This window comes from Protopterus annectens, chromosome 9.part0 (genome assembly GCF_019279795.1).
Source record: "Protopterus annectens isolate FY-2018-M chromosome 9.part0, PAN1.0, whole genome shotgun sequence".
Lineage (NCBI taxonomy): Eukaryota > Metazoa > Chordata > Ceratodontiformes > Protopteridae > Protopterus > Protopterus annectens.
The window spans coordinates 1,153,481,813-1,153,508,520 of record NC_056743.1 but is presented as its reverse complement, the minus strand read 5'-3'; the positions used below and the strand labels follow the sequence as shown (position 1 = coordinate 1,153,508,520).

The following is a 26,708-nucleotide window of genomic DNA, read 5'->3' as shown; positions in this document are numbered from 1 at the left end:
CTTGTCAGAGGTTGGTTTTGAGGCAGACCACCCCCCCACTTTGGCAGAGGATTTCCATTATGTCTCCAAAGGAGACATCCTCAGGGGTGACCTTGGGGAACCATTCCCTGCATCCAGGTCCATGTCTTCTGTGAGGGACTCTGGAGGGGAGTCCAAACACCTCCTTTTACACGTACACTTGCGGGGGGGGGGGGGAGGAGGCTCCTCAGGAGGGCTCTCTGTAGAGGTCTTGCAAGCAGGTTGCTCCAAGACTAGAACATCCTGGGCCATTACGGCTATGGGCCGTCGCTGAGAAGGCAAGATGGTCAGACCTACACTCAAAACCAAAGGGGTCTGGACGGACAAAATAGTCAGAGGCCTCAGCCCTGCAAGAACCCTCTCCACCACGTCGAATACAAAGGGGGAATGGATCTCCTGGGTTGAATTGGCAGAGGTCGCTATCCCCTGATCCGACCGGGGAGTCAGAGTCGAGCCTCTAGGAGCAGAGACTCTGAGAGGAATGCTTCTCTGACAAGCTTGGAGCAGAAAACACCTCTTCGGATCTGACCCCAAGGCTACAGCTCCGAGAGCTCGGATCCGACACACTCAAGGCACTGGCTGGCGTCGAGGTATATGCTACCATCGGCACCTACCCCTCGACTCAGACCGTCCTCGGATCCAACAGCTCCAAAACCATGGGTAGGATCGGAGAAGGAGCAATAGGTCTGAATACTGGTTGGAAGGTGTCCACTCCAGTGGGAAAAGGCCCTGGCAAGACCCCCATCTGGATTTGAGTGCAGATAATCTCCCCATCATCTTGTCCATCTCCGCTTCCGAAAGGCTCCGGATGGAGCGGGAGGACGCCGCTGAAGTGGGGTGGGAAAGCTGGTGGGGAGAGGGCCTAGGGGGCGACCGGCCAACGATAACCTCAGGGATCTGAGTCAAGGTGAAACAGGCTTGGTCTTCATGGGGGGGGGGGCGGCCTCCGAAAAGTGGTCAAGGGAGTGCTTGCAAGGCCAATCCTTCTTGACCTTATCCCCTCCCAGGTGAGGTGAATCCCAGAGGCCAAGGAAGGAGAAGACAAAGCAGCAGTTGCTGCTTTGGCAGGAGAAGGTGGGACGTCCGTCCCAGCAGTGGAGGGCAACAGGCCCTTGACAATGAGTTTGTCCTGCCTGTCCTTAAGAGCTCTGGGGTTAAACCCAGCGCAAATAAGAAAGGGGGACTGCAGGTGAGCCACTTCCAAAACAAATCACACACAGTCTGGCCATCCACCAGGGAAAGCTTATGGCCACACACTGAACCCAGGCATTGGGGTGTCTGCCATGCCTCCACCTGTACAAGCAAAAAACACACACACAAGAAAGGAGGGGAGGAAGACCGAAAAGCCTACCAGAAAAACAACTATGAATAACACGTGAAGGTACAGAAAAGGTTAGAAACAAGGAGAGCTAGAGAGGTATTAACATTTTAAAGTTGTACACTGTAAACTGCAATTGAGCTCGGAACGCGCTGCTTCCTCTCAGGCAGCAAACAAGATCTGAAGGGAGAAGGGAGACAGGGGCATTATGGGTAAGGGGAGGAGCATGGAGCTTGGAGTCGTAGCTGGAAAAAGTGGCCATGTCGGATCCAATATGGATCCGAGGACCCACAGGTTGAAGAACAAATGAACAGATCTGAAGTATTTAAATTAGGGAAGTTCTTCATGTAATTAGTTCTGATGAAGTTCCACACCAAAGTGGAATGAAAGCACTTAACTTAAAGTTTTGGATCAAGATATTTGTTTTTTCAGTTCCTGTCCACTGAGACTTGGCAGTTTTTGTTATTTTATTTATATATCTACAGACTCTCGTACGTAAAAATTAAAAAACATCAAATTAACATAGGTCTGAATAACACACAAACAAACAAAAAATAATAAGCTTTTTTGCAGGGGTTTAATCCCACACAGCCTTCACATGGTGGGGATGCACCTCAAAAACCACCTACTAATTATAAATACCAACTCTGAGCATCTCTCCTTCTCCACTGAACGCTAACCTCAAAGTACATTCAACTGAATGTGAGGCAATAAATATATATATATATATATATATATATATATATATATATATATATATATATAGAGAGAGAGAGAGAGAGATACATACATATACATACACACATCTATATATAGGTTCATACTAGGCTATCTGCCCTAGGGCATTTATAAGCCTAGCCAGAGTTGTGTGGCTTTCACCACCCCTTAGGTTGAAGAATACTATACCCATTAGTTTGCCGTGCCTCTGTCCAGCAGTGATACAGAGATGATCCCCGGGGTAAACCTACGATCTCCCATCCACTGGTCAAGATTCCTCTTGAACAGAGCCAGCGAGGTGCTCTGTCTCACATGGACCGGGATTCTGTTCCACAGCATAGGGAGTCTCTGGGTGATGAACCTGTCCCTCCAGCACGTCCTATTTATATCCGTGTTGAGGTTTAAGTCTCTTGCTCTTGTGGCTCTGGTGGATTTGGATTTTTGAGGTGGAGCATGTCCATTAATTCCGGGTTGGACATGGCCTTGTATGTCAGGCACAGGTCACCTCTGAGCAGGCGGTATGCGACTGAATAGAGCTGGAGTTTCTTCAGTCGGGCAGCATATGGCATATTTTTGTGCCCTTTATCCTTTTGGTGAGGAACTTTTGGGGTCTTTCCAATTGCTGCAGGTGTCGGGTAAGATACATTCCGAATGGGGCATTGTACTCAATCATTGGTCTGATAAGTGAAGAGTACAGGGGAACAATGACCTCCCTTGATCTGGATGTGATTCCCTTCATAATCAGGTGGGCAATGTAGAAGGTCCTCCTAACCACTTTGGCAATGTGAGTGTCAAAAGAAAGGTTACTGTCAACTTGGGTCGCCAGGTCCCTGATAACCTCTTCTGTGCTTAATGGATTGCCACCTATGTGGTAACTTGGGGTTACCTTGTTTTTACCAAAGGGTATGACTATACATTTTTTGGCGTTTAGCTTAAGGCCATGGCTCTGGCACCAGTTATCCGTTTCTATGAGACCTCTCTGAAGGATATCTGTGTCTGATGGATTTTCAACTATGGCGCCCAGTTTGCAGTCATCTGCAAACTTTCTCAGCCACAATCCTCCTATCTTTGCCTGCACTTCTGAAAAGTAGATGCCGAACAAGAGGGGGCCCAGGACTGAGCCCTGTGGGACAGCGCTTGTGACCGGCTTGGAGTCTGACATGGCACCAGCAACTCTAACCCTGTGGGTTCTGTCCTTGAGCCAGTTTGCAACCCATCTTGTGACATATGGGTTTACATTTAAGCTGGTGAGCTTTTCTATGATACCCGAGTGGGGTATTGTGTCGAAAGCTTTTGCAAGGTCAAGGTAGGCTGTGTGAACTGCCTTACCCTCATCAATGGCCTTGGTGACGGTTTCAAAAAAGTCGACCAAGTTAAAGAGGCATGATCTGCCCTTGACAAAGCCGAATTGGGTAGGATCCAATGTCTGTAGGTCCCCTATGTCTTTATTTATGAGTTCCATTATGATCCTCTCCATAGCTTTGCAGACCAGGCTTGTTAAGCTTATGGGGCGGTAATTACCAGGATCCGTAGAAGCACCGCCTTTGTGGAGTGGGACCACAGTTGCCGTACGCCACTCTTTGGGTACGTATCCTGTGGTAAGGCTAAGATTAAACAGCAGCCTTATGTGTGGGTTTAGTTCCTCATTGAGTTCGTGTAGCACACAGCCGGGACACCATCCGGTCCCATTGATGCTGTGTTTTTAGCTTTAGAGAGAGCAGCTCTCACCTGGGCATTTGAGATGATTGGGAGGCTACACTCTGCTGGGATAGATATTTCTCCTTTTGGGGGGGGGGGGGAGAAATTTTCACTGAACCTGTCTGCCAGTATGTTTGCAATGTCTGTGGGTTCAGTGATTTTTGTATCATTTTGGACTAATTCTGAGCATATCTGGGAGTTTCCACCCAGATTTCTAACATAGCTAAAGAAGGCCTTATGATTGTCTTTTGAGTCCTTGGCGATTTTTCTCTCAAAGTTGGCCTTGGATGATTTTATGAGTGATCGTAGTTTTTACTAGTATTGATCAGAGATGTCTTCCCTTTTAGGGATTTTGCTCTATCTTGTAGTAGCTTTCTCCTCTTGTTGTAAAGTTTGTTTATGGCTGGGGTCCACCAGATCGGGCGCTTGCCTTTGGTGGAAAGGGTCTTGATTTTATTTGGGATTGCTTGATCCATGCAATCCTGGAGGTGCTCGTAGAAAGCATTTGTAAGGGATTCAGCAGCGTGGGTTGTGGTTTCCAATGGCTCAGGGGCCTTGAAGGATACCACACCAGTCTTAAGAAGTGTGAAGTTGGCTTTTGAGAAGTTCTTCACTGTGGTCTTTTTTGTTGGGGGTGGGGGCGGGATGTGGACCTCCAGTGAGATTAGTTTATGGTCTGATCTCACCAATGAGGGATATACTTCCGGTGTGGAGCATTTTGTCCCCATGTTTGTGATGATCAGGTCTAGTATATTTTCACCTCTTGTGGGAATGGTGACAAGTTGTTCCATAAAATTTGTGTTTATGAACTCCAGGAACCTTTGGGCTAGGGTATTGAGGCTTGAGTAATGTTCCCAGTCTATGTTTGGGTAGTTGAAGTCACCCAATATGATGGTGTTTGGAGAGACATTTATACTCTCCAGTGTCTTCAGGAAGGCTGTGTGGGGTTCCTGAGTTTGAGAGGGTGGCCTGTAACATGCTACAAACTGTAGAGCAGTTTTGCCTATGGTTAATTGCACCTGAATGGTCTCTGCTGCTTCGTGAGTTGCCACCAGCCTGGAGGTGTGGGTATCCTTGATGAATATGGATACACCCCCTCCTTTTGTGGTACGGTCTGGGTTTTGGGGCCGGAACGCATGATATGAGGTAAAACCTGATAGTGCCGGGGTGCTCTCAGGAGCCTTGAACCAGGTTTCAGTCACAGCACAGACATCGATGTTCTCCATACTGAGGAGGGCTTTGAGGGCGTGCATCTTGAGATTTAGACTTCTGGCATTGAGCAGCATTACCCTTAGTTTTTTTCCATTATTGTTTTCTAGGGCGGTGGGTTTAGAATTTGAGCCTTGTCTAAAAAAGGCACTATGGGGGTGGCAAGAGCCTTTGCCAATATCCGGAAACCCAGGGGTGACAGGTGCAAGCCGTCCCTTGCGAAGCAGCGTGGCTTGTCAAGCATGTCATTCCAGGCAGACAGACATTGGATCCCCTTAGAATGACACCAGAAATTAAGCCAATTATTAAAACTGATCATTTTGTCTCTGTATTGTGGCATCATTCTTGCTGAAGGTAGGATACTGCTCAGGGTCAGGGTCATACCAGCCTGGGCTACATAATCTGAGAGCTCCTTTATGTCTCTTTTCATGTAGTCCAGGGAGGTACGTCTCAGGTCATTCACACCGGCATGGACAATGACTGAGTCATACTTGTACTTGCTGTGGAGCGAACTGAGTGCTTGTGTTATGTGGCGGATTCTAGCGCCAGACAGGCAGCTCACTGTGACCCTCTCCTTGTTCAGTCTGGTGAGTGGGACGTCAGTGTGTCTGACTATGGAGTCACCTATGACAAGTGTGTCTGGCATTGTGTTTGGCCTCAAGGGCTGTGACTGATTTGCACACTGACTTTGTGATCTATGTGTTGCTTGTGTTATGTCATGAGGTGGCAGTTGTTTGGGTGTCTGCTTTGGAGGCCTCTGCTGTTTTGGTAGATTTTTGATCAGTGCCTCAGAGTATGTCTTTGTGTGTTTATGTGTTTGATTTGTAGTTGTGATAGTTCAATGTGAGTCTGGGTTTATGGTGTGTGTGGTTACCTTCTCCTCCTGTCTGGTTTTGCCAGTCCTGAGTTGAGAGAGCTCAGCCTCCAGTTTGGCTATATAGTTGCATCTCTCACATGTATTTGTGTTTTGTGGAAGGAGGAGAGGGTTGTCTGTGTACATGAGGCAATTGTAACATTGCCTTAATATTCCCAGATTCACCAGATGAGCAGGAGAGGACGCTAGCAACTGACCCTTTGACATGCTAGAAGAAATGAAAAAGTTTGCTGTGTAACTGAGTCAGAAAGGACCTATAGGGAAGTGGGTACTCAAGGGGGTTTTAAGCTAGTGAAGTACTTTGTATAATATGGAAGTGCTTTACCTGACTAAAAAATGCTTTAGGAACAAGTGCTGAGCTTTACAGATAGAGAATAGACTGTTTAGATTACAAGTAGAGCAGTTCTAAGGGAAAAATGAAGAGCAGACTTTACGGAGCCAGAAATAGTTTAACCGGCGCTGCCCGATGGTGCTCTAGTGGCAACTCCGCGCTAAATGCAGAAAAGGCAGTAAGTCAGTAGTACAGGCTAGCACACTTTAGTGGGCAGCCAAACAATTAAATTAAACAGCAAACAAACACTTTTCCACTTGAATTAGACTAATTTCGACTAAAATGTACTTTTAAGTGCAGATAATAAAAAATGCAGTAAATAACTATAAAAACAGTTAAAGCTTGCTCTAGGTAAGCAGTAGAAGGTAAAACAAATACAAAAAAACAGCAGGATACTTAATCAGGAAAGCAGTCGCTTTTTTCAGTTCTCTGTAGCCAGAAAGACTCAACAGGACCACGTGGAGCTGTGTCTGAGCAATATGGCAATACATACATATACATACACGTGTACATTTTAAAACAGAAAAAATTACCCTTTCTAGCACTTCTGCTAGGTGTCTATTCAACCTCTGCTCCCGCTTTCGTATCTTGTCTGCATCCCACTGAAGATCATCTAGTGTTCTTTCCATTGCTAAAACTTTAGAATCTGCAGTCTCCACTCGGTGTTCAAGCTCTGAAAACTTACATAGAGCATAATAAAAAGGGGTTAATGATTCACTTCAATTACATTTTTCAATAGCGTACAGCATCCGTTTTTACTGCTTAACAACCCAGTCTTTACTAGTAGGCCAGGCATCACAGGGTAGGATGGAGAGGCAAACGAGTGATGACCTACCAGCTCATCTCTCTGTGGTGGGGAGGGGGCATGTCCCAATGGTACACATCTTACCACTGACACGGAGGTAGACTGGAAACCTGGCAGGAAGCTCCAATGAAGCTTGGGGGAACTTGACCAGAAGAAGCAGCTGTCAAGAGAGTGGGGCTACCTGAAATTCTAAATCTTCTGCAAAAGCAAAGGGATGCCCCCATGCTGAACCCAATGCACACCCACCCAGCACACCTGCCAATATAGGCATGATGAGGAAAGGTCAGTAGCATATTCAAAAGCATTAATCATTCCAATTTATATAGTTTTTCATCAGTGGCATTTCAAGTATTTTGGCTCCACGTTGTTGCACTCCCATTCTTTACTGCTTCCATCCAATATTACCAAATTGCCAGTATTAGAAGGTACCCGTGGGTTCTGCAGCTCTCGAAATAACCTCCCCCTAACAGAAAGTCCACTGGAAGTTGCTCCTCATAAGGTTCTACAGCAAATGTTATTTTCAAATGAAAAAGGTATCCCACATTGATTTCTTCACTCTATTACTCTGATTCAATAGTCAGAGGCATTATGGACACCAAAACAACAAACCTTCATATGTGTTGCTCTGTACCTGGTACTCAACATTCCTCATTCCATCTCCATTAAGCCACCAAAATGGCACTTGGGGATCACAAAAACTGAACACACATACAAAGCAGTTCTGCAAAATGATTCAAACCTCCTCAATGCCATTTGTTCATCTCTAAAATCAAGATATTTTAGCCTCATCTGTTACTAAAGGTAAAAAAAACCTGCACATCAGAAAATGTGACAGTAAAATTGCAAATAAATTCAAACACAGCAAATGCAAGAATTAAAATATAAAATGAATCACCGGGACATGCCAGCAAAGCATACCTCAAAAACATGACAAAAAACTGTAGACACATAATACTAAATTCCATTATATAACAAAGGTAACTCAGAAACTAATTATAGTGAAAATAAAACAGAAAGCTGCTAAAAAGTAGGTACAAATTCATATGTTTATGCACAACAGGTGCATAAGAAAACTATGGAATGCACTTCAACAAAATGACCACCTAACATACTTAACACTTGTCAATCAATTTGAGTGGGCAAATGAGTTTCAGATACAAGATGAGCATAAAACTGTATAGCCACTGAACAAGATGAGACTTTTCTATGTGCCCTATCAATGTGATCACTTCTTAGTATTAGTACACCTATGAAAAGTTTGGCTTGTTCAATTCTTTCCAAGTGAAAGAGGAGTCTGGAAACCCTAATTTCTGCATTACATAAATGCCATGACAACCATGCAAATAAAAGGAAAAAAGATTAACACACAGGTGTATAAGCCCATGAATAAAACTAGTACCTCTTCTGACATTCTTGCATGTTTTGCTTCCAAGAAATCTGTCATCTGGTGGAGACGCGGATTCTCCCGCTGTAGTACAGCATTTAGCTCATTTACACCCTCTTCTACCTGTGAAGTTTCTGTTCAAAAATAAACAAACAAAACACGTTGGAGACTAATCGTAATGGGCCCAGTGTTTATCAGTAAAATTTAATAACCAAATTAGATTTATTCATGCCATTTCAGTTGACATGACAACCTACCTACCTCATCCTTACCATGATAACGGATATCATGCAAATGAGAATTACAAAGCTTTGACTTAAGCTAGCCAAAAAAATGTTAAAAGAAGGGGTCAATGACTAAGTCACACATTTGTACAAAGCATGCTGTTAACAGAAAATCTAATGAAAATCCTGTGTCATTAAGAAGACCTTATCAAAAATTTCACTTGCTGAATAATTAAAGTGATTTGTTGTAGTGATCTGTTAAGTTTTCTGCTTTTGTTTTACATGAGCTGCAAGAGAAGTACTGAGTTATCTGTTACTGAGGTAGCAGGAGGACTCAGCAAAACCAACCTCAAATGCGTTTCTGAAATCAGCTTGTCAGTGTTTTCTTTTGCAAAGTTTTCACTCTTCTTCCTTGTTTTTTAGTCTGACAGCAACTAAATAAACCATTCTTGATTAAAAAAATATTTTTTATATATTTTTAATTTTTAAGCAACTAAATAAAAAGAATTCTTTGCTTAATTTTTTTTATATTTGTATTTTATTCCTTTTTAGGAGGAAAGAATAAAATAAAAATATAAAAAAAAAAATTTTAGGTAAAGAATGCTTCATGCCATCTTTGAAGGTTGGGTGTCGGGCTGGCAACTCTGCACCATAAAAATCCACTGCCAATCGTTAGCGGACCAGAGTTCCGCTATGCCGACCCCTAACCAGGAAAAGCCTAAAGTTACTTTTTATTTTATTCCTTTTCAGTTTTTAAGTAAAATATATGTCTCTCTGAGTCTGTCACATATCTCAATAAACACAGCAAGAAGGAAACTGGCTAGATAATGGAAAAAACGCAATCAGGAAGATCAGCGTTTTTTCCGCTGCATTGCGAGGAATGTGACAGAATCAGATGAGTTTTCTTTAATTTTACAAAAAGTATATTAATTCAAACTCATTTTGTCATTTTCTCAAGTGAATAACATTTAAAAGTGTCCATGATCATGAGTGTGTGTGTGTGTGTGTGTGTGTGTGTGTGTGTGTGTGTGTGTGTGTGTGTGTGTAAGAAGGCTGCTTGTAAACACTGTTTCCTGTTCTGTCCCTCTGTGGTTCTGTCACATCTTGGTGGATGTGTCCCTTGCCGAGGGGAAGCTTGGCGTTTTTTCCTCTGTCTTGTAAGTGTGACAGAACCACAGAGGGACAGAGCCACAAAGCTAATTTCAATAAAAAACATTTTAATAATAAGGCACCTGGCTATAATGAGCAAGAACTAAAAAAAGTAATTTAAGAAGATTAAGAGATTTCATTCCCCTCTGTGAACTTCCTCAGAACAATAACATGCATAACCTCTAAAACTTGTATTACATCTATTAAAAAAAACATGCAACCTAAATATCAATAAATCTATTCTCTGAAAAACAAAATCTACACAAAAAAAAACATTTAAAATCCAAATTCATAAAACATATAATACTTTAAAAAAGTTATCACACATCTTAGCAGATTGTATATCTATTAATAGCATATGGGTTTTATAATCATTCAATCCTGTGAATTTGGCAGTATTTAATGTCTGCCAATAATATTTCCTAGCCTCTAATCTAGTTTTCCAGTTACCCCATTTTTAAGATTGTGAAACCTTTTCCAACAATAAAAATACAAAATACAATTTTTTTAAATCTTACGTTGTTGTGAATGCTTACATAATGCATTAGTGGTGCAACCTTTATAATAGCATAAACATGTTTGTATATTCTTGTTCTCAAAGCTCATTCTGTCTTGCCTATATAGAAACCAGTACAAGACAGACACGTAGCTAAATAAACCACAGCAACAGTGCCACAGTTGCATTTCCCTTCACAATTCAGCACCCCCGGAAATGAAGAAATCGTAACATCAACACTATTTAAAATAAATAGACTGGGAACATCTTCCACATTTATTCATTCCCTTGGTTACTGTTACGAGGGCTGGAAGTGTTTTTTTTTTTTGCTGTCATAGTCTAACATTAATTTTATAATTTTTCTTTGTTTGTGTACAAATACAGATTCCTTACCAACCTTGTTAATAAAACCTGTTGGACCAAAAACAAATGCCCATTTCTTGGAAATAGCCCCCTTAATATCATTAGTACCTTCTCTGAAGGGAAGTACCATTGCTTTGCTATAACTGACCCCATCCTGTTGACCATTATTTTTTTTCTAAAAAAGTCTTAATGGAATATCATAACAAAGGGGTAAAAATCAGTACTTCTAATCCTGACCTCATTCATCATGTCACAACAATTAGTCAGGGTATCCTCTACTGAACATACTTCCTAATTTCACATATTCCCCTTCAAACTGATCATTCTGTGATATTATATGTGATAATCTTACTGCCTTGTCCCTTCATCAAACCCCTTTTTCCACCGTGGGAGACTACTAGTAAAATACAAATAACTCTTTGAAAAAGTGTCTTGCCTGTGTACATTGGATTCAAATCTGTCTGCAACTGTTTTTAAAAATTTGAACATCCAGAAAGGTAATAGCATCCCTGTTTCAGTAGTAAATTAAAAAAAATTCATAGACCTGTTAATATATTCAAAAAATAAATCATATTCTTCCTTCGTCCCTGCCCATAAAAAAAACATAAATCTGCTACTACAGGTCACCACTTTAAACCAAAAGTGATAACAGTAAATACGACCACAAAAAACAATACTCACTGCCTGCGTCCCAACTTCTCTTCACAGAAACATGATTAAATGTCAATATGCCTCAAATGGTGCACAAACACAGTCAATAATAAATTTATGAAAGTACTTCACTTCAACAGTATTCAGCTTTCTCTATCTAGTCTATTCATTTACCTTTGTTTACTGGCAAAGTCTGACAGGGCAACCCCCCCCCCCCTTTCAGCGAAGTCCAAGGTGAAAAGCTCCGCATTATATACATTTAAATGAGCTGTGTTTAAAAATATACTACAAAAACAGGGATCACCATGTTGCATACACTATACAGTAACTGCAGCAAGTTAAGCTCAGAACTATTTATAGCATGTAAAACATTCAGCACACAGACAGCAACTCATACATATTAATAGAGCATTCAGCATTATTTTACAGTGTATGTACATACTCTTCATTGCAATAGCAGCACATAGCAGGTAAGACATATGTATTATTTTTTCCAAAGAGTTGCAGTCAATGGAGACTCATTAACAGTCACCAAAGTCACCAGAGACCCCCCCCGAGGATACAATATACTCAGGCATGACAGACAAGTGTGCAGATGGTGTAGCAATCATCCATTACAATTCCCCAACCATTACCTCACTTCCGCAGGAAATACCCACATTTAATAATGCTGAGCTACTAACACTCCTAAAAATCAACAGGAAACCTATGGAACAAGCAAATACCAGTAAAGTGGTGCAGGCAAACTGTTCCTCCAAAATTAGAAATACAGTGTAGAGGCAAAAAAGGAGGCTCCAGACCACGGCTACTAAAAACATAAAAGTTTTAATCCAAAGTGAGCGCTTTCGTAGCTCAAGGCTACTTCATCAGACGATGTCTGATGTAGCCTTGAGCTACGAAAGCGCTCACTTTGGATTAAAACATGAAAACTATATATTTAACAGCCATGTATATACCACCAGGGAATGACACTGATACTGCTGAAAGCATCCTGTATTGGACATTCCAAGTTAACCATGAAACTAACGCTTGGAGACTTAGACTGGCAACTCAAATTCCACTACCTTCACTGAATCCACAAACTTGTGCAACTTCAGACAATTAATATCCACACCTACTAACATCAGTAAATCTTCAGGGAGGCACTCAACATTAGATTGGATTCTTACAAACAAACTGACAAAAGTAGACTGCCTCTCAGCATAAGTGACCACATACCAACATATGCTATTAGAAATCACAACCTAGATCAAATATAAAATACAACCAATTTCAGCAAAGATATTTTCAATGAAACATTAAAAAAATAACTAGAATGTACTTAGAACAATGCTACTAGACAATGCTGTAGAACACTTTAGTAATGTATTCTTCAGACCTTAAATAATCTAGTACCACTATGTAATAAAAGAGCCAAGTCCAACCCTGCACCATGACTGACAAAGGAAACAAAAAAATCATGACAAAAAGGGATAAAGCCTGGAAAAATTGGTATAAAAATAGAACTCAAAATATCCTCCAGTAATTTAAACATCTTAGAAACCTTGCAAAACTTCTTGTCAAACAGTATTAGCAAACATAGTATAGCAACCTACAAGACATAGAAACAACCCAATACTTTTTTGGTCATCACTAAATGAACTCCACCCTGGCAAGACCACTTATCCCTCTCCAAAAACAGATATGACAGACTATCCCCACACAGTTTAATTCCTACTTTATACAATCAGTATTATCTCTCAGACACCAACACATCTGTCCCCCCTCACTGTACCCCTGTCCAATCAAAACCACCCACAGCTCAATTTTCATCCAGTACCTACCTTGCCTGTAAGGAAATCGCTCTTTAAACTAAAAACTACTCCTGTAGCTGTAAGACCAACTACCATCAGGCTACCTAAAAATGGCTGCATAAGTCATAGCCTTCCCTGTGTCCATACTAATTAATAGGTCCACAGCAGAAAGATCCATTCCATCCCTGTGGAAAAATTCTGACATCATACCACTGCACAAAGGTGGCACATCTACAAAGTTTGCTAATTGCAGACCAATAGTGATTCTCTCCCCCTCTCCAAAATATTGCAGAAATGCATCTATATACAGCTGATGCAATACCTAACCACAAATAACCTGCTCCCAGAAACACAACAAGGCTTTAGGTCCCAACACAGCATGACTACTGCTCTACTATATTACCAATATAAAAACTAACATGGAAACAATGGCCTGTTTGTGTCCACCATGTTCTTAGTCTTGTCAAAGGCATTGGATACAGTCTTGCACCAGCAACTGCTCATTGGACTCTCCTCAATAGGACTTTCACATAACTCTTTGCTGTAGTTCCTTAGTTACCTATCTGGAAGGCAACAAACCTACTCATCCTTTCAACCAGTTACTACAGGTCTCCCTCATGGTTCTGCCCTGTGTCCTCCACTATACAATAAATTTAGGAATGATCTCCACACCTCCACTCACCATGATAGCTTAGTTCAGTATGCAGATGACTCAACATTAATATGTGCGGCCTCAACAATAAATAAGCTCCAATACATTACCCAAAAAACTTTATCCTCTGCAGAAACCAGTCTCAAAGAATCATACCTCTCACTCAAACCCAAGAAAACTAAGTTAATGCTTTTCATCTCAAAATGTTGCCAACAATCAAAAGCAATCTTTTACCATAAAGTCAGCAAATACTGTCAATGAAACAAACTTACTGCAAACTTCTAGGTACTATAATAGATGACAGTCTCAAATATGACCACCATATACTGCACACCATTAAATCTAGACACCAGAAACTAGGCTCCCTTTATAGGATCAACGGATTTCTTACAGATACTGCAAGAAAGATTCTAGTCACCACATTCTTACTGCCGACCCTCTTATACCACTCTCTTATCCTAACAAACAAATACTCAAAGAAATTTGCCTCCTGCTTAGGGTTGCCACCTTTTCAAATGGCCAAAGTGGGACATGTTTGGTACAGACATCAGATTTTACAGGCCGACACATACCCACGGTCAGTACAAAGGTTAGAACTTAACTTTTTTGCCTAAATAAAAGCATATTCTTGTAGCATTTTAGTTGCTTATTCTGTTTCTTATAACATTTAGGTATTTTAGATGCAGAAAAGTACAGTTTTGTACCTACCATAAATGTAGATGTTAGAGTGCTCATACAGCTGCAGTCATAACAGATGGGTTATCCTGCCGCCAGGCGGGTCCTTGGTCGGCCGAATTCCAAAGTCTAGGTCCGGCGTCAGTTGTTGTCGCTTCTTCCCTGACGCCAGTGCGGCAGGGGTATAAAAGAGCCAGCCGATGCCATCTTCTTCAGTTTTTCTTGCCCCAGATGTCAGGTGCCCCCAGAAGGAAGGCAAATCATAAACTTATGTAATCATGCAATACAGAATAATCAAAAAAACAGTAGTTTGCAAGCAAATACACCATAAAAGAATACCCCAAATAAGTTGTATGAGAAGGTGTTTGCCATTAGGCCTGTCCTACGAGGGGATGGAGGGAGGGAAACCTGGACTGCAGCTGTATGAGCACTCTAACATCTACATTTATGGTAGGTACAAAACTGTACTATGTTCATCGTGCATACAGCTGCAGTCATAACAGATGGGTAGAATCCCAAAGCTAAGTAGGGGTGGCAGGCACTAAGTGGAGCTAGGAGGAGCAAGGATGCCCTGCAAGACAGCTGTGGCAAATCCCGCTCTAGATTTTGAGTAAAGTGGAAGGTGATAGTGTTTGGAGAAAGTGTGCACTGATAACGTAGTTTTCTGTGAATGTCCAAGGAATGCAGTAGTCTTTCCCCTTTGTTTTGTGGGTTAGGGTAAAAGGTAGGTAAGTGGATAGTCTGATTCAAGGCTACACTGGATACTACCTTTGGCATAAAGGTAGGGTTGGTTCGTAAGGAAACGCTGTCCTGATGGAAAATGATGAAAGGTTGCACAGCCATGAGGGCCTGTAGTTCTGAAACCCTGTGTGCTGAGGTGATAGCCAGAAGGAAGGCTGTTTTCCATGACAAATATTGTAGTTTTGTTGAAGCAGCTGACTCAAATGGAGGAAGGGTCAGTTTTTCCAATATGAAGTTGAGGTCCCAAGCAGGGACTGGTGGTTTCCTTGGGAGTTTTATATTCTTAGCCCCTCTGAGGAACTGTCTTAAGAGAGGATGAGAGAATAAAGGAGGATCTGTGTTATATTGTGCAGAAATGGCTGAAGCATGGATTTTGATGGAAGAGAAGGAAAGTCCACTGTTTAACATCTCAGCTAGGTACTGTAATATTTGAGGTAAATTTATTACCCAAGGATTCTGGCCCTTTTTCTGATTCCAGGCACAAAACCGCTTCCATTTGGCAGAGTAGGCTTTTCTAGTAGAAGGTCTTCTGGCCTCCAAGATGACATCCTGCACCTCCTTGGAGAGGAGGGTCTGTTGGGAAATCAAGGGATTCTCCATGCGGCTAGATTTAGGGTTTTGAGCTGGCTGTGAAGAGTTTTGAAGTTGTGCTGGGACAACAGAAGAGGCACTAGAGGTAGGATCCATGGTGGGGAATGCGTCAGGCTCTTCAGGAGTGGATACCAGTGCTGTCTTGGCCAGTCTGGATCAATGAGAATCATTTTCGGCCTCGCTGCTCTGGCTTTTAATAGAACTTTAGGCAGCAGAGGGAGAGGCGGAAAGGCATAGACTGTCAGTGTTGTCCAAATGAAAGAAAGTGCGTCCACTTTCCAGGCCTGTGGATAGGTCCTTGAGCAAAATTTTTTCAGCTGGTAATTTCTGTGGGTAGCAAAGAGATCTATGTCTGGCTGTCCCCATGGCTGAGTTATCTTTGCGAAAACTTGAGGATGCAACTTCCATTCGTGTGGGTCTGTCATATTTCTGCTTAGGCTGTCCGCCAGTGTGTTTTCCTTCCCTGGCAAGAATTGTGCCTGACGTTGGATTTGCAATTCCAGAGCTGTGCTCCAAAGGGTCATGGCTAGTCTGCACAGGGGGTATGAATGAGTTCCCCCCTGTTTATGTACCACATCACTGTGGTGTTGTCTGTCCTTATCAATTGCTGGCCTGGATGCAGTAGGTCTTTGAAGGCCATAATAGCATTTTGCACTGCTACCATTTCCTTTTGGTTGATGTGTAGGTGCTTCTCTTTTTGGGACCATTTTCCCTGAATGCACTGATCTGTCATGTGTGCCCCCCAGGCGTAGTCCGAGGCGTCTGTTGTGATGACTTGATTTGCTTGAGGTATGCAGAAAGGGAGACCTATGTTTCTTTGGCATGCTTGAGCCCACCACAGAAATCCCTTTTAAAGACATGGAACGAGTGGTATAATTGTTTCCAAACTGTGGCTGTGTTGAGACCATACGTTTTTTAGGTACCATTGAAGTTTCCTCATATGCAGGTTTGCACATGGGATCAGCAGGATGCAAGATGCCATGAATCCCAGAGCCTGCAGGACTTTCCTTGCAGTCAGCCTGGTGAAGGTTGCCATTTTGCTGAAGTATTGAGATAGTTGCCCTTGTTTGCCTGGCGTGAGGTAGGCCATCTGGGTGTTTGTATTAAGCTGGCACCCAGGAAAATTATTGTTTGAGAGGGTATTAGTTTTGATTTCTTTTTGTTGACTGTGTATCCCAGAAAGTTCAACAGTTTTATTACAAACGCCACGTGTTTCAGAAGTATGTCCTTTCTGTCCGCTTGGATCAGGCAGTCGTCCAGATATGGGTATATTTGTATTCCTTGAAGTCTGCAGAAGGCAGTTACTGATGCCAGGCATTTCGTAAACACTCTGGGTGCAGTAGATAAGCCAAAGGGCAATGCAGAAAATTGATAATGGTTTGAACCTGCAAGAAATCTGAGGTATCTTCTGCAATCTTGTCTGATAGGGACATGCAGGTATGCCTCCTTGAGGTCCAATGTTACCAGCCAAGACACCTTGCCCAGCATGGGAAGAAGCTGCTGCAATGTGAGCATCTTGAATTTTGGTACCTGTAAATATGTGTTTAGGATGGATAGGTCTAAAATAGGTCTCCAATCTTTGTCTTTCCTTGGTACCAGGAATAGTCTGGAATAAAACCCTTGACCTTGTTCTTTTGCAGGTACCTCTTGAATAGCTTTCATGTCCATGAGAGCTGAAATTTGTTTTTGTGCCTCTGCCCTTTGATTTTGTGGCAGGTTTGGCATGCCTCTCATTTTTGGAAGGGTGTGAAAGTGGAATCTGTAGCCTCTGTCTATAATGTCCAGGATCCATTTGTCTTTTGTGACAATATGCCAATTTTTTGAGAATAATGCCAGTTTTCCGCCTAAAGGTGCTGCCATTAAAGCTTTGCTTGGCAGGTAAAGGGGAAAGTCATTGTGTCTGCTTTCTGAATGACTGTGATCTATCTTCTCCACCTCTTGGGGTTGGTGCTTGCCATTGTCTCGCTCTGAATGATCCTTGATATTGCCCTCTACCCCTCGGGCGCCTGTATCTGCCTCTGAGGTTTGTCCGTGGCTGGAAAGGACCAATTTTTTGAAGGCCAGTTTCTGCTGAAACGTGGAGGTTGTACCTGCAGGAAATCTTTCACTGTTTGTATTGATCTCGCCTTTTCCTCCATTTTCTTTAGTACCTCCTCAGCTTTAACACCAAACAATACATCTTTTTGAAGAGGTGCATCTAGTGATCTGGTAAGGCTTGTTCTTTGAGCCAAGCATGTCTACGTATGACAGACCCTGTAACAGCAGCTCTATATGAGGCCTCTAAAGCATCAAAACCACACTGCAAGGTATGTTTACCCACTTGCTCTGCACTATGCAACAAATCCTGAAACTCTTAAACCTGGTTGCTCAGGTTGTGTCATTTTGCTTTTCAACTGAGATAATAAAAACTGTTGATACTTTAACATATGGAACTGACAGTTTTAATGCCCTCATGGTTAAAGTGGCCGACGTATACACCTTTTTCCCCCACCTTTCTAAAGCTCTGGAATCTCTCTCTGAAGGTAATGGGTTTTTAACAGTAGAGGCCTTAACTCCCTTGGGACCTTGTGAAATAGTTTCTGGGTCAGCAGTATGGCTTTTGTATAGGAACTGGTGTGAATCAGGAACCCGGTAATACCTGTCTGGTTTAACAGGAGCTGGAGGTAAAGAATCTGGGTTGAGGCTGGCTTCTGTGTACACATCATCTAATATATCTAAGACAGGAGGGATAGCCAGAGGCCTAGGCTGGGGGAGCAAGAGAAAATCCCTGAGCCTTTTCTTGCAATCTGAGTAATCTTGGCCTTCCCAGTGAAAGTGTTCCCTCAAAGTATGTAGGGTTTCCCCAAAAGAGTAGTCCTCAGGGGGGAGTCAGAGTCTTCAAACGGAGAATATGTATATTCCTGTTCCTCAGAATGTTCAGAGGTAATAGAGGCTTGATCTGAGGAAGGGCAGTCTTCCTCTAATCTGGGCCTTTTGTCCGAGGGGGGTTGAGAACCCCTGATAAGAGTAATCAAATCCTCAGCCATTTTGAGCATTTGTTTTTTAGGCATGGGGCCTTGAGAGGGGGTCTGTGGTCCTTGTTTTTTAGTTTTCATGGCTGCTTTAGATTTTGTGAAATCCTTAATAGAGAAGGAGGAAGGCCTGAAGACACCTTGAGAAATGGCAGGCCTGTCTAAACTCTGAGTTTCCCCACCAAGAGTGGCGTCGGTATCTGTAGTCGGAATGGGGGCCGAGGAGCCTGCGACCTCGGGCACAGAAGACACCGGTAATGAAGTGTCATCGGTACTCAGGGGCTGCGTAGGCGCCCTGCTGGGAACCGGAGAACCGGTAGTCGGCCTTAGCGTGGTGTCAGTAGAAGTCGCGGTCCTCGTATGTCGGTCCTCATCTTTGCGTCTTTTACTCAAAACTGGAGTAGGAGTATCCGACGACATAATATAATTAAATTTTTTACCAAAATAGTGATGGGCGAACTCTGCCCGATGCTTAATAGTGCGTTTGTTGAATCTAGCACAAAAACGGCAGGCCGAGACGTCGTGGTCTGGGCCTAAGCAAGGAATACAGAAAGAGTGGAAATCCTTATGCGGTATTTGCTTCCCACATGAAATGCAATTATTAACTTTGTCGGACATCAGTCTGAGGCAAGAAAAGTTTCCCCAATGGGGTACTTAGCTTTCAAGAAGACTTCGGCTGAAATATTTTCGTAAATCTCAGGAGCTGGCCGACCGGCACTTGCGAACTGCTTCTGCTTCAGGCACCGCGCGGCAAGAAAGACTGAAGAAGATGGCGTCGGCTGGCTCTTTTATACCCCTGCCGCACTGATGTCAGGGAAAAAGTGACAACCGACGCCGGACCTAGACTTTGGAATTCGGCCGACCGAGGACCCACCTGACGGCAGGATAATCCATCTGTTATGACTGCAGCTGTATGCACGATGAACATCTGTTTAATGCAACTATTACATAAAATATGGGAAATAATGTTGTCCTAAAATCTCAGGACATTTGCCATTTTTACAATTTTTTGTAATGACACAACTGCCCAAAGAGGGACTGTCCCTCGCAAAGTGGGACAGGTGGTAACCCTACTCCTGCTACAATAAAATAGCTAAATTTGCCGCCAGTCTCCCTCATAGAACCTACCACTGTCTTAGCTTAAAGCAATTAAACTGACTTGAACTGCACAAATGTCCAACATTTATTCTATTTATTTTATATATATATATATATATATATATATATATATATATATATATATATATATATTCTACAACATCTATTCACAACTAACTACAGCACACAAACTCATTAGTCATCCAGAAAAATGCACTGCACTGGAAAACTTACTACTACCCTACTGTCCAGCATGAGACCTCCATTCTAGTAACAAATTATTATTATTTATAAATAATTTAAATAATGTTGCAGGAGACTTGCTCTACTCCCAATGTACCGATAAACGCGAACAGTATCTCCATGAAAATAAAACTCTGCGACAAACTCTGTAGTTTTAAACCACTGCTTAAAAACTTTTTAACCAGTCCTGTGCATGCTTACTACAAGGTTAAAACTTAGTGTTCACGGTACAATACTCTCCAAATACTCTCTTTAAACACAACATTCTAAACCTCTTATTGAAATAAGACAATTTTTATACATAAATGCTGCCTGTTCAATCCACTAAGTTGCACATGTGGTTTTCTCTTTAGTAACTTTCATACATTCTAAGATTTTACAGAAGTGGATGTGACATGTCCACTCTGGACCAGTAATCAAGGAGCCTGAATCCTCACCACTGCCACTGGAGAGAGACGTTCACTTGGAGCAAAAATGGATACACCCAGTATGTTCCAGATGCAGCTCTCTGCATAAAGCACAATTTAAGAGCACACAGTCTGGGGTCTGGGTTTCTTATCCAAGTCCCCAGTAAGATTCCTCACTGGCACAGCTATAGAGATGAGACCTCAACTAAGTGTCCAAGCAAAGTTCTTTACCCCACTCTCTGTGAAACTGGTGCTTTTCTGCCCCAGCTCCAAGTAGCTGACACACACAACTGGGAAAGGCTGGCACAGATTTACTAGCCATACCCCCTTCTGCCCAGATAAGGCAATTACAATGCCACCAGCCACCCAAAAGTCAGCTACTTTAGGGCTCTTGCAAGGGTACTCAATTATACTGAGTGAAATTAATATTAATGCAAATGGTAATGTTGACCAAACAGCCAGGCTTTCAGGAATGGCCACAGTGTCACCATTAGATACAAGTACTCTCAAACGTTAAAATATTATCTAAAGGACCAGCCACAATGAAAAGTTTACATATATTAAATAAAAGACCATGAAATGCTAAATATCTGTTTATAATAAACCAGAGTTTCAATCACAGGAAATATTAAAAATAACACAGGTAGACAGGGGCATATACTTACAAAAGAAACAATACTTAACTGATTTCACTATATTTTCCTGACTGATCTAAATAATTATTACTCTGTTACTTACTAGAGCAAAGCAAGATGAAGTAGGTGAGCGATCCTACTTTGTCAGGTTACAACAGACTACCATGAGACTTCAATCTCACCTAGTATTAAAATATCATTTTTAGTGATGGATTACAAAATATCATCACATACATGTGGTCATCTGACTTTCTGGTTCCCATGCAACCCCTCTCACTGCTAGAAACTGCCAGGATTTAGTATCTATGTGTCAAAAGTACACACACACACACACACACACACACACACACACACACACACACACAGCCTTGCTAAGATCTGCTGCAGCTACTGGAAGTCAAAAAACCATAAAACACTTCCACTCTTCCTGCAGGAGCTAATAAATCATACTTCCTGACACTGCATCCCTGCTTCATTCAAAACTGTGGGATAACATCTTTATGACCTAGGCCCAGTAATTTAATTTCTTACTACTTTTCAAAGTCAGGTGGATTGATATTAACCTCTTCACTTACAGTATCCTCTGTTAACATATATACACACATCAGTTACAATGGTACATGTATATTTCTTTTTCTGTCCAGCAGGGCACAGTATTTGTACATTTTTAACACAAGCACCTTTACAAATAAATCTTTCAACACAAGCATCTGTATAAATTAGTTTAATATACAAATGACATAAAATTCTTTAAACAATTTCAGTTAGCTGTGCTGGCATATGTTACACATCCACTTCCCTACTTCTCCTGGCATAGCTGGCAATCTCTCACATTGGCACAAATGTAACTACTGCTTTTGTATAGTTGTAAGTAGAAATGCAAGTACTCTGTCTGACTGGAACTTAGTATAATGCAATGTAAGCAAATGGAGTATTCTCCCCGGGCCTCTGCTGAAAATGGGTATAGCTCAGTCATACTTTCTCAGTAAACAAAGACAAAAAATAAATAAATATGCAGCAGATAGTAAAGAGTGAGAATTTTGTGATATCTGTTTGACTTAACTGCATGAGGTGGGGAAATTGGTAAAGGGGGTGGCACAAGGGCATTGTTTCACTGGGATTTTAGATATACTTTCATTGTGATTGAACACTGGAGATTCAGAATATGAAGAGGCCTTGGTAATGAGTTGCTACAAGTGCAGGATGACCAGTATATCTTCTAAACTATAGATAAGATGAGATGAGATATTTTTGATATCGCCTGGGATCAAGTTCAGTTAAGTTCCCATTATAATTTTTAGATTTCTAAATAAGTACTAGGTGCTTTCATAGTGAGCACAGCTCCATTTTTGACTATTCCAAGGCAAATCTACTCCAGCTACCTGATAAAATTCAAATGCCCTCCATACTTAGATGACCGTTTCACATATACAATGCAATTTTCATGAATACATTTTACACCAACATCTATGCTAGAATTGAGCTCTCTGTCTTCATAACACAAACTGCCACATTTAAGAACAAACTCAATTGACACAACCCAAGTAGCAATAATCTGCATTACAGGAAGAAGAAACTCCTAGCCTGTAAAGACAAACTTAACTCATCAGCTCAAGAACAGCTCAAAATAAACTTAGAAACAAAATGAAATCCTGCAACAAAAGTATGGATTACAAATCACCTCCCATGTTAAACTGGAACCTAAGAAAATAATAACCAGCAATGCTCTGAGTTTATACAAAATAATTCAAATTCAACTCCTTGAAGACATATTTCCAACATGACAGCAGATAAATTCAGCTCAAACTTTAATCCTTCCCAAATTACTATGTCTATTGTCTATGCTAACCCTCCCCCCCCCAATCACCTCCAAAGAAAGTCCTAGACATTCTCTCCAAGGCTAAAACACTAGCTCCATCGGCTCTGACAACGTGCCAGGTTGTCTTTGACAACACCAAATGCTGACTGACTGACTCCTTATTACCTCTATCCAATCTAAACCTTTCCACTGGATTCACTCCAAAAGCAAGGAGAAAGTACACTTGTGTATTCTTACCATAAATGTAGATGTTGAGTGCATTCACTGTTACATTAACTACCAAATAGGTTATTCTCACTGTTGTAGCAATTAACTGGCCCAAGTACCAGAGATATAACGCCTTGGTTGTTAAGTTAATACAGTGCCATCTTACATGTCTTTCTTGCCCATGCAAAAAGGATGCCCCCCCCCCCCTCCAGGCCTGAAAGGTCCCCAATGCGCAAGGAACCCTAAAGACTTAATGAGAAGGAGAGAGAGGAAAGGTCTGTGGAAAGACAGGAAAATGAGTGCCCACCCCAACCTTACAAGGGAGTGAGGGAGGGAAGATGTACTGCAACAGTGAAGAGACACACAGACCTCTACATTTATAGTAAGTATACACAACTGTTCTATGTTCACTGTGGTTTACTGTTGCAGTAATTACAAAATGGGAGGATTTCCAAACTGAGAAGGGACAGGCTGGAAGGAAAGTGATTTAAGCAGGGGCTAGAATACAGAAGCAAATTCAGCCCTGTACTTGGAGAAAAACAGGAATATAGTAATGTTTGGTGAAAATGTGAACAGAGGACAAAGGCAGCCTGTACAATTTACCTGTTGGGAAACCCCTCTAAGAAATGTTCTAGTGGTGGCAGTAGCCATGGTGGAATTTAATCTGATATGTAATGGAATTTGCTTTCTATGATGTTGGTAGCAAAAAGCAATACAGCAAGAAATGCAGTTAGAAATGCTTGGTTTGCCCACAGGATTTCCTATTTTGTTACTAGTGAAAGCTACAAAAAAGGGGTTCTTATCACTTCATTGAAACTTCAGTAGTTCGAACACCATATGTTCGAACTTGGAAGTTCGAAAATTGATTATCGCGAAGCCGCGGAACACCGAATTCTTTCCCAGGGAAAGAATTTGGTGGGCCGTTACTGCAGCTTCGCTATTCCCTCCACTGTGGTGCGAAGGTTAAGGACTGGGTTAAGGTAAGTGTGCGAACAGACCGGGTTAAGGTGAGTGTGCGACAGTTAGGGACGGTGGGGTTAGAGCGGGTAAGGTAAGTGCGTGATAGTTATGAACCTTAGGGTTAGGGAGCGGGTAAGGTGAGTGTGCGATAGTTACGGACGTTAGGGTTGGGTTAAGGTAACTGGATAGACAGTAGTGTATGTACAGTTTAGTGTAGGGTTATATGTAGGGTTTTGTGAAGTGTGTGGATTATTTATTTTGGTGTGCATGTGTTGTGTTTTTTTCTTGGAACAGCGATTTTTTTTTTCCCCTGGGAAAAAAAATTGCTGTTCTAAGCCTTCGATGGTTTTGCACTTCGAGGCTAGAAGTTTGAATAAATGGTGTTCAAACTTCTGCCGTTTCGTCAAAGTGATATAGACCCACAAAAAAGTTGGTTGAACTTTCTAAATGTGCTGGTTCTGTCCAGGCATAGCTCAAAACTGTCTAGATTTTTGCCTCATATTTTTGGTCTGTTCCTCAGAAAATTAGTGGTTTTCTGACAAAATCAGTGAGGATAGAAGTCAGTAAATGACATACATTTGCATTTCAGACTTTATATCTTTCAGAGAAATGTATGCTAACAAATCATGTTATTCTAGCAACTTTCCAAGTTTTTAAAGGCAATATATTTGAAATCTGTACCTATTTTAATACCTTTGACCCCCCCCCCCATTATTTTAGGCCTTGTCCAGATTTCTAGAGCAAACAGGTTGACAGGTATGTGTCCAGGTAATATTAGAGCTGTCTGTGAATACTGAGTGAATGCAAGATAAATTTTCCTTTATTTTGAGGATGAGAGATGAATGCAGGGAGTTAAGTGGACTGATTTAAAGTAAGTTCAGAAACCACCCTTGGCAAGAACGAGGAATTAGTCCTGAAACTCTGTTCTGGTGAAAAATAAGGAAGGGTTTAGTATACATGACAGCTTGTAATTGTAAAACCCATCTAGAAGTGCTAGCCACTCAAAAGGCTGTTTTCCAAGAGAGAAAGCTAATGTCAACAGTAGCAGCAGGTTTGAATGGAGGTAGGGTAAGCTTCTTCCCGCACAAAATTGAGATCCCAACAAGGAGAAGGATCTCTTCTAGGAGGCCTCAGGTGAATAATATCCTAAAGGAACTGCTTCATAAGGGGTTGAGAGAAAGGCTGCTGCATAGGAAAGCAGGCTGAGATGGCTAAAGACTGATAATGAGTATCAGAACAGATTTGAATAAATGTGAAAGGCAGGTAAAAACATGGTCAAAGTGATATTCTGTTCCTGGCAATAAATTGAAAACCTTTTTCAATTTTGAAATGATTTTCTGGTATTAAGTTTCTTACTTCTTTTAGATGCCTAGAGGTGGCCTTGGGAAACAAATTGTTAATTAACCAAGCTGTCAGCCTCAAGGTTCTGAGACTGGGGTGTATGATGGAACCCTTATTTTGAGTTAGAAGGTACACTTGAGACAGCAATTATGATTTTTCCCTGTTCAGGCTGTGTAGGAACCAATGTTGCTTCGGCCAAAAGGGTGCGATCAATATCAGCTTTGGCCCTTCCTCCCCAGTTTTTAATACCCCGGGGATGAAAGGGATAGGCAGGAATGCATAAAGAAACAGACATGTCCATGGATAGGAGAAAGTTTCATCCTCCAGGCCTCTGGATGTTTGGCTACCAAGCAGAATCTTTGGAGTCAATTGTTTTGATCTGAAGTATATCTTTATCAGCAGAGTCCTGGTTTTCCATTTTTCCTTGAAGGCTAGGATCCCCTTGAGAACAACCATCACTTTTTAGGTTTATGTGATTTTTTTTTTTTATTTAGCTCCCATTTCCTTTGAGCTTGGAATGTGCTCCACAAGCCAAGTCTGAAGATTCTGTGGTGAGGGTCTGATTTGGGTGAAGGATCCTGAATGGTGCCCCTAGGTTTTGATAGCAACCAGAGTTCCACCACTTAGTTTCCCTTCTCAGACAGTGTTGGAGTGGACTTTTCTGTCTGAGAGATTGGCTGTGTTGATTCCAAACATTTTTAAATACCATTAATTCTTTCTCCTGTGAAGACTGGCTTGTAGGATCATTGGGATACATGAGGACATGTATACTGGAATTACTCTGATGGCAAAAGAGAGATTGGAAGCAGTTTGTCAGAATGGTAACCTTTTCTTCTGGCAGAAAGGTCCTTTGAAGGTCTGTGTCCAGCAAGGCCCCCAGAAAGATTAGCCCTCAAGAAGACAGAGGGATTAGACTTCTTTATGTTTAGGGTACAACTTAGGGAGAAGAAAATGGTCAATGTTTGGTGCAGGGTGGAGAGAAGCTCCTCCACAGAATCTCCTTGGATCACGCAGTCATATAGGTAAGGGCAGATCTGAATGCCTTTGTTCCTGCAGTGTGCTACAACTGGAGCCAGATATTTGGTGAATAATCTGGGTGCAATAGAGAAGCCAAATGATAAAGAAGAGAATCAATACCTATTTCCATCGGCTCTGAAACATATATGCCTCCTATCAGACTTTACAAAGGGAATATGAAGGTAAGCATCTTTAGGATCAAAGTGACAATGTAGGTCAAAAGAGCAAGCACAGACAAAAACTTTCATAATGACAGCATTCTGAACTTTGGAACCAGGAGA

General features: G+C 41.8%; 1 protein-coding gene across 1 annotated transcript in view; it reads right to left on the bottom strand.

The window, feature by feature from the left end:
• The window catches only part of RNF20 (ring finger protein 20), a 1,863,764-nt gene that overhangs the window by 1,501,268 nt on the left and 335,788 nt on the right, over nucleotides 1-26,708 (bottom strand). The window contains exons 6-7 of the mRNA XM_044084026.1: nucleotides 8,370-8,488; nucleotides 6,699-6,845 (exon numbers count right to left, since the gene is read on the bottom strand). Coding sequence (XP_043939961.1) covers nucleotides 6,699-6,845; nucleotides 8,370-8,488 — 266 coding nt within the window. The remainder of the gene's footprint in view (nucleotides 1-6,698; nucleotides 6,846-8,369; nucleotides 8,489-26,708) is intronic.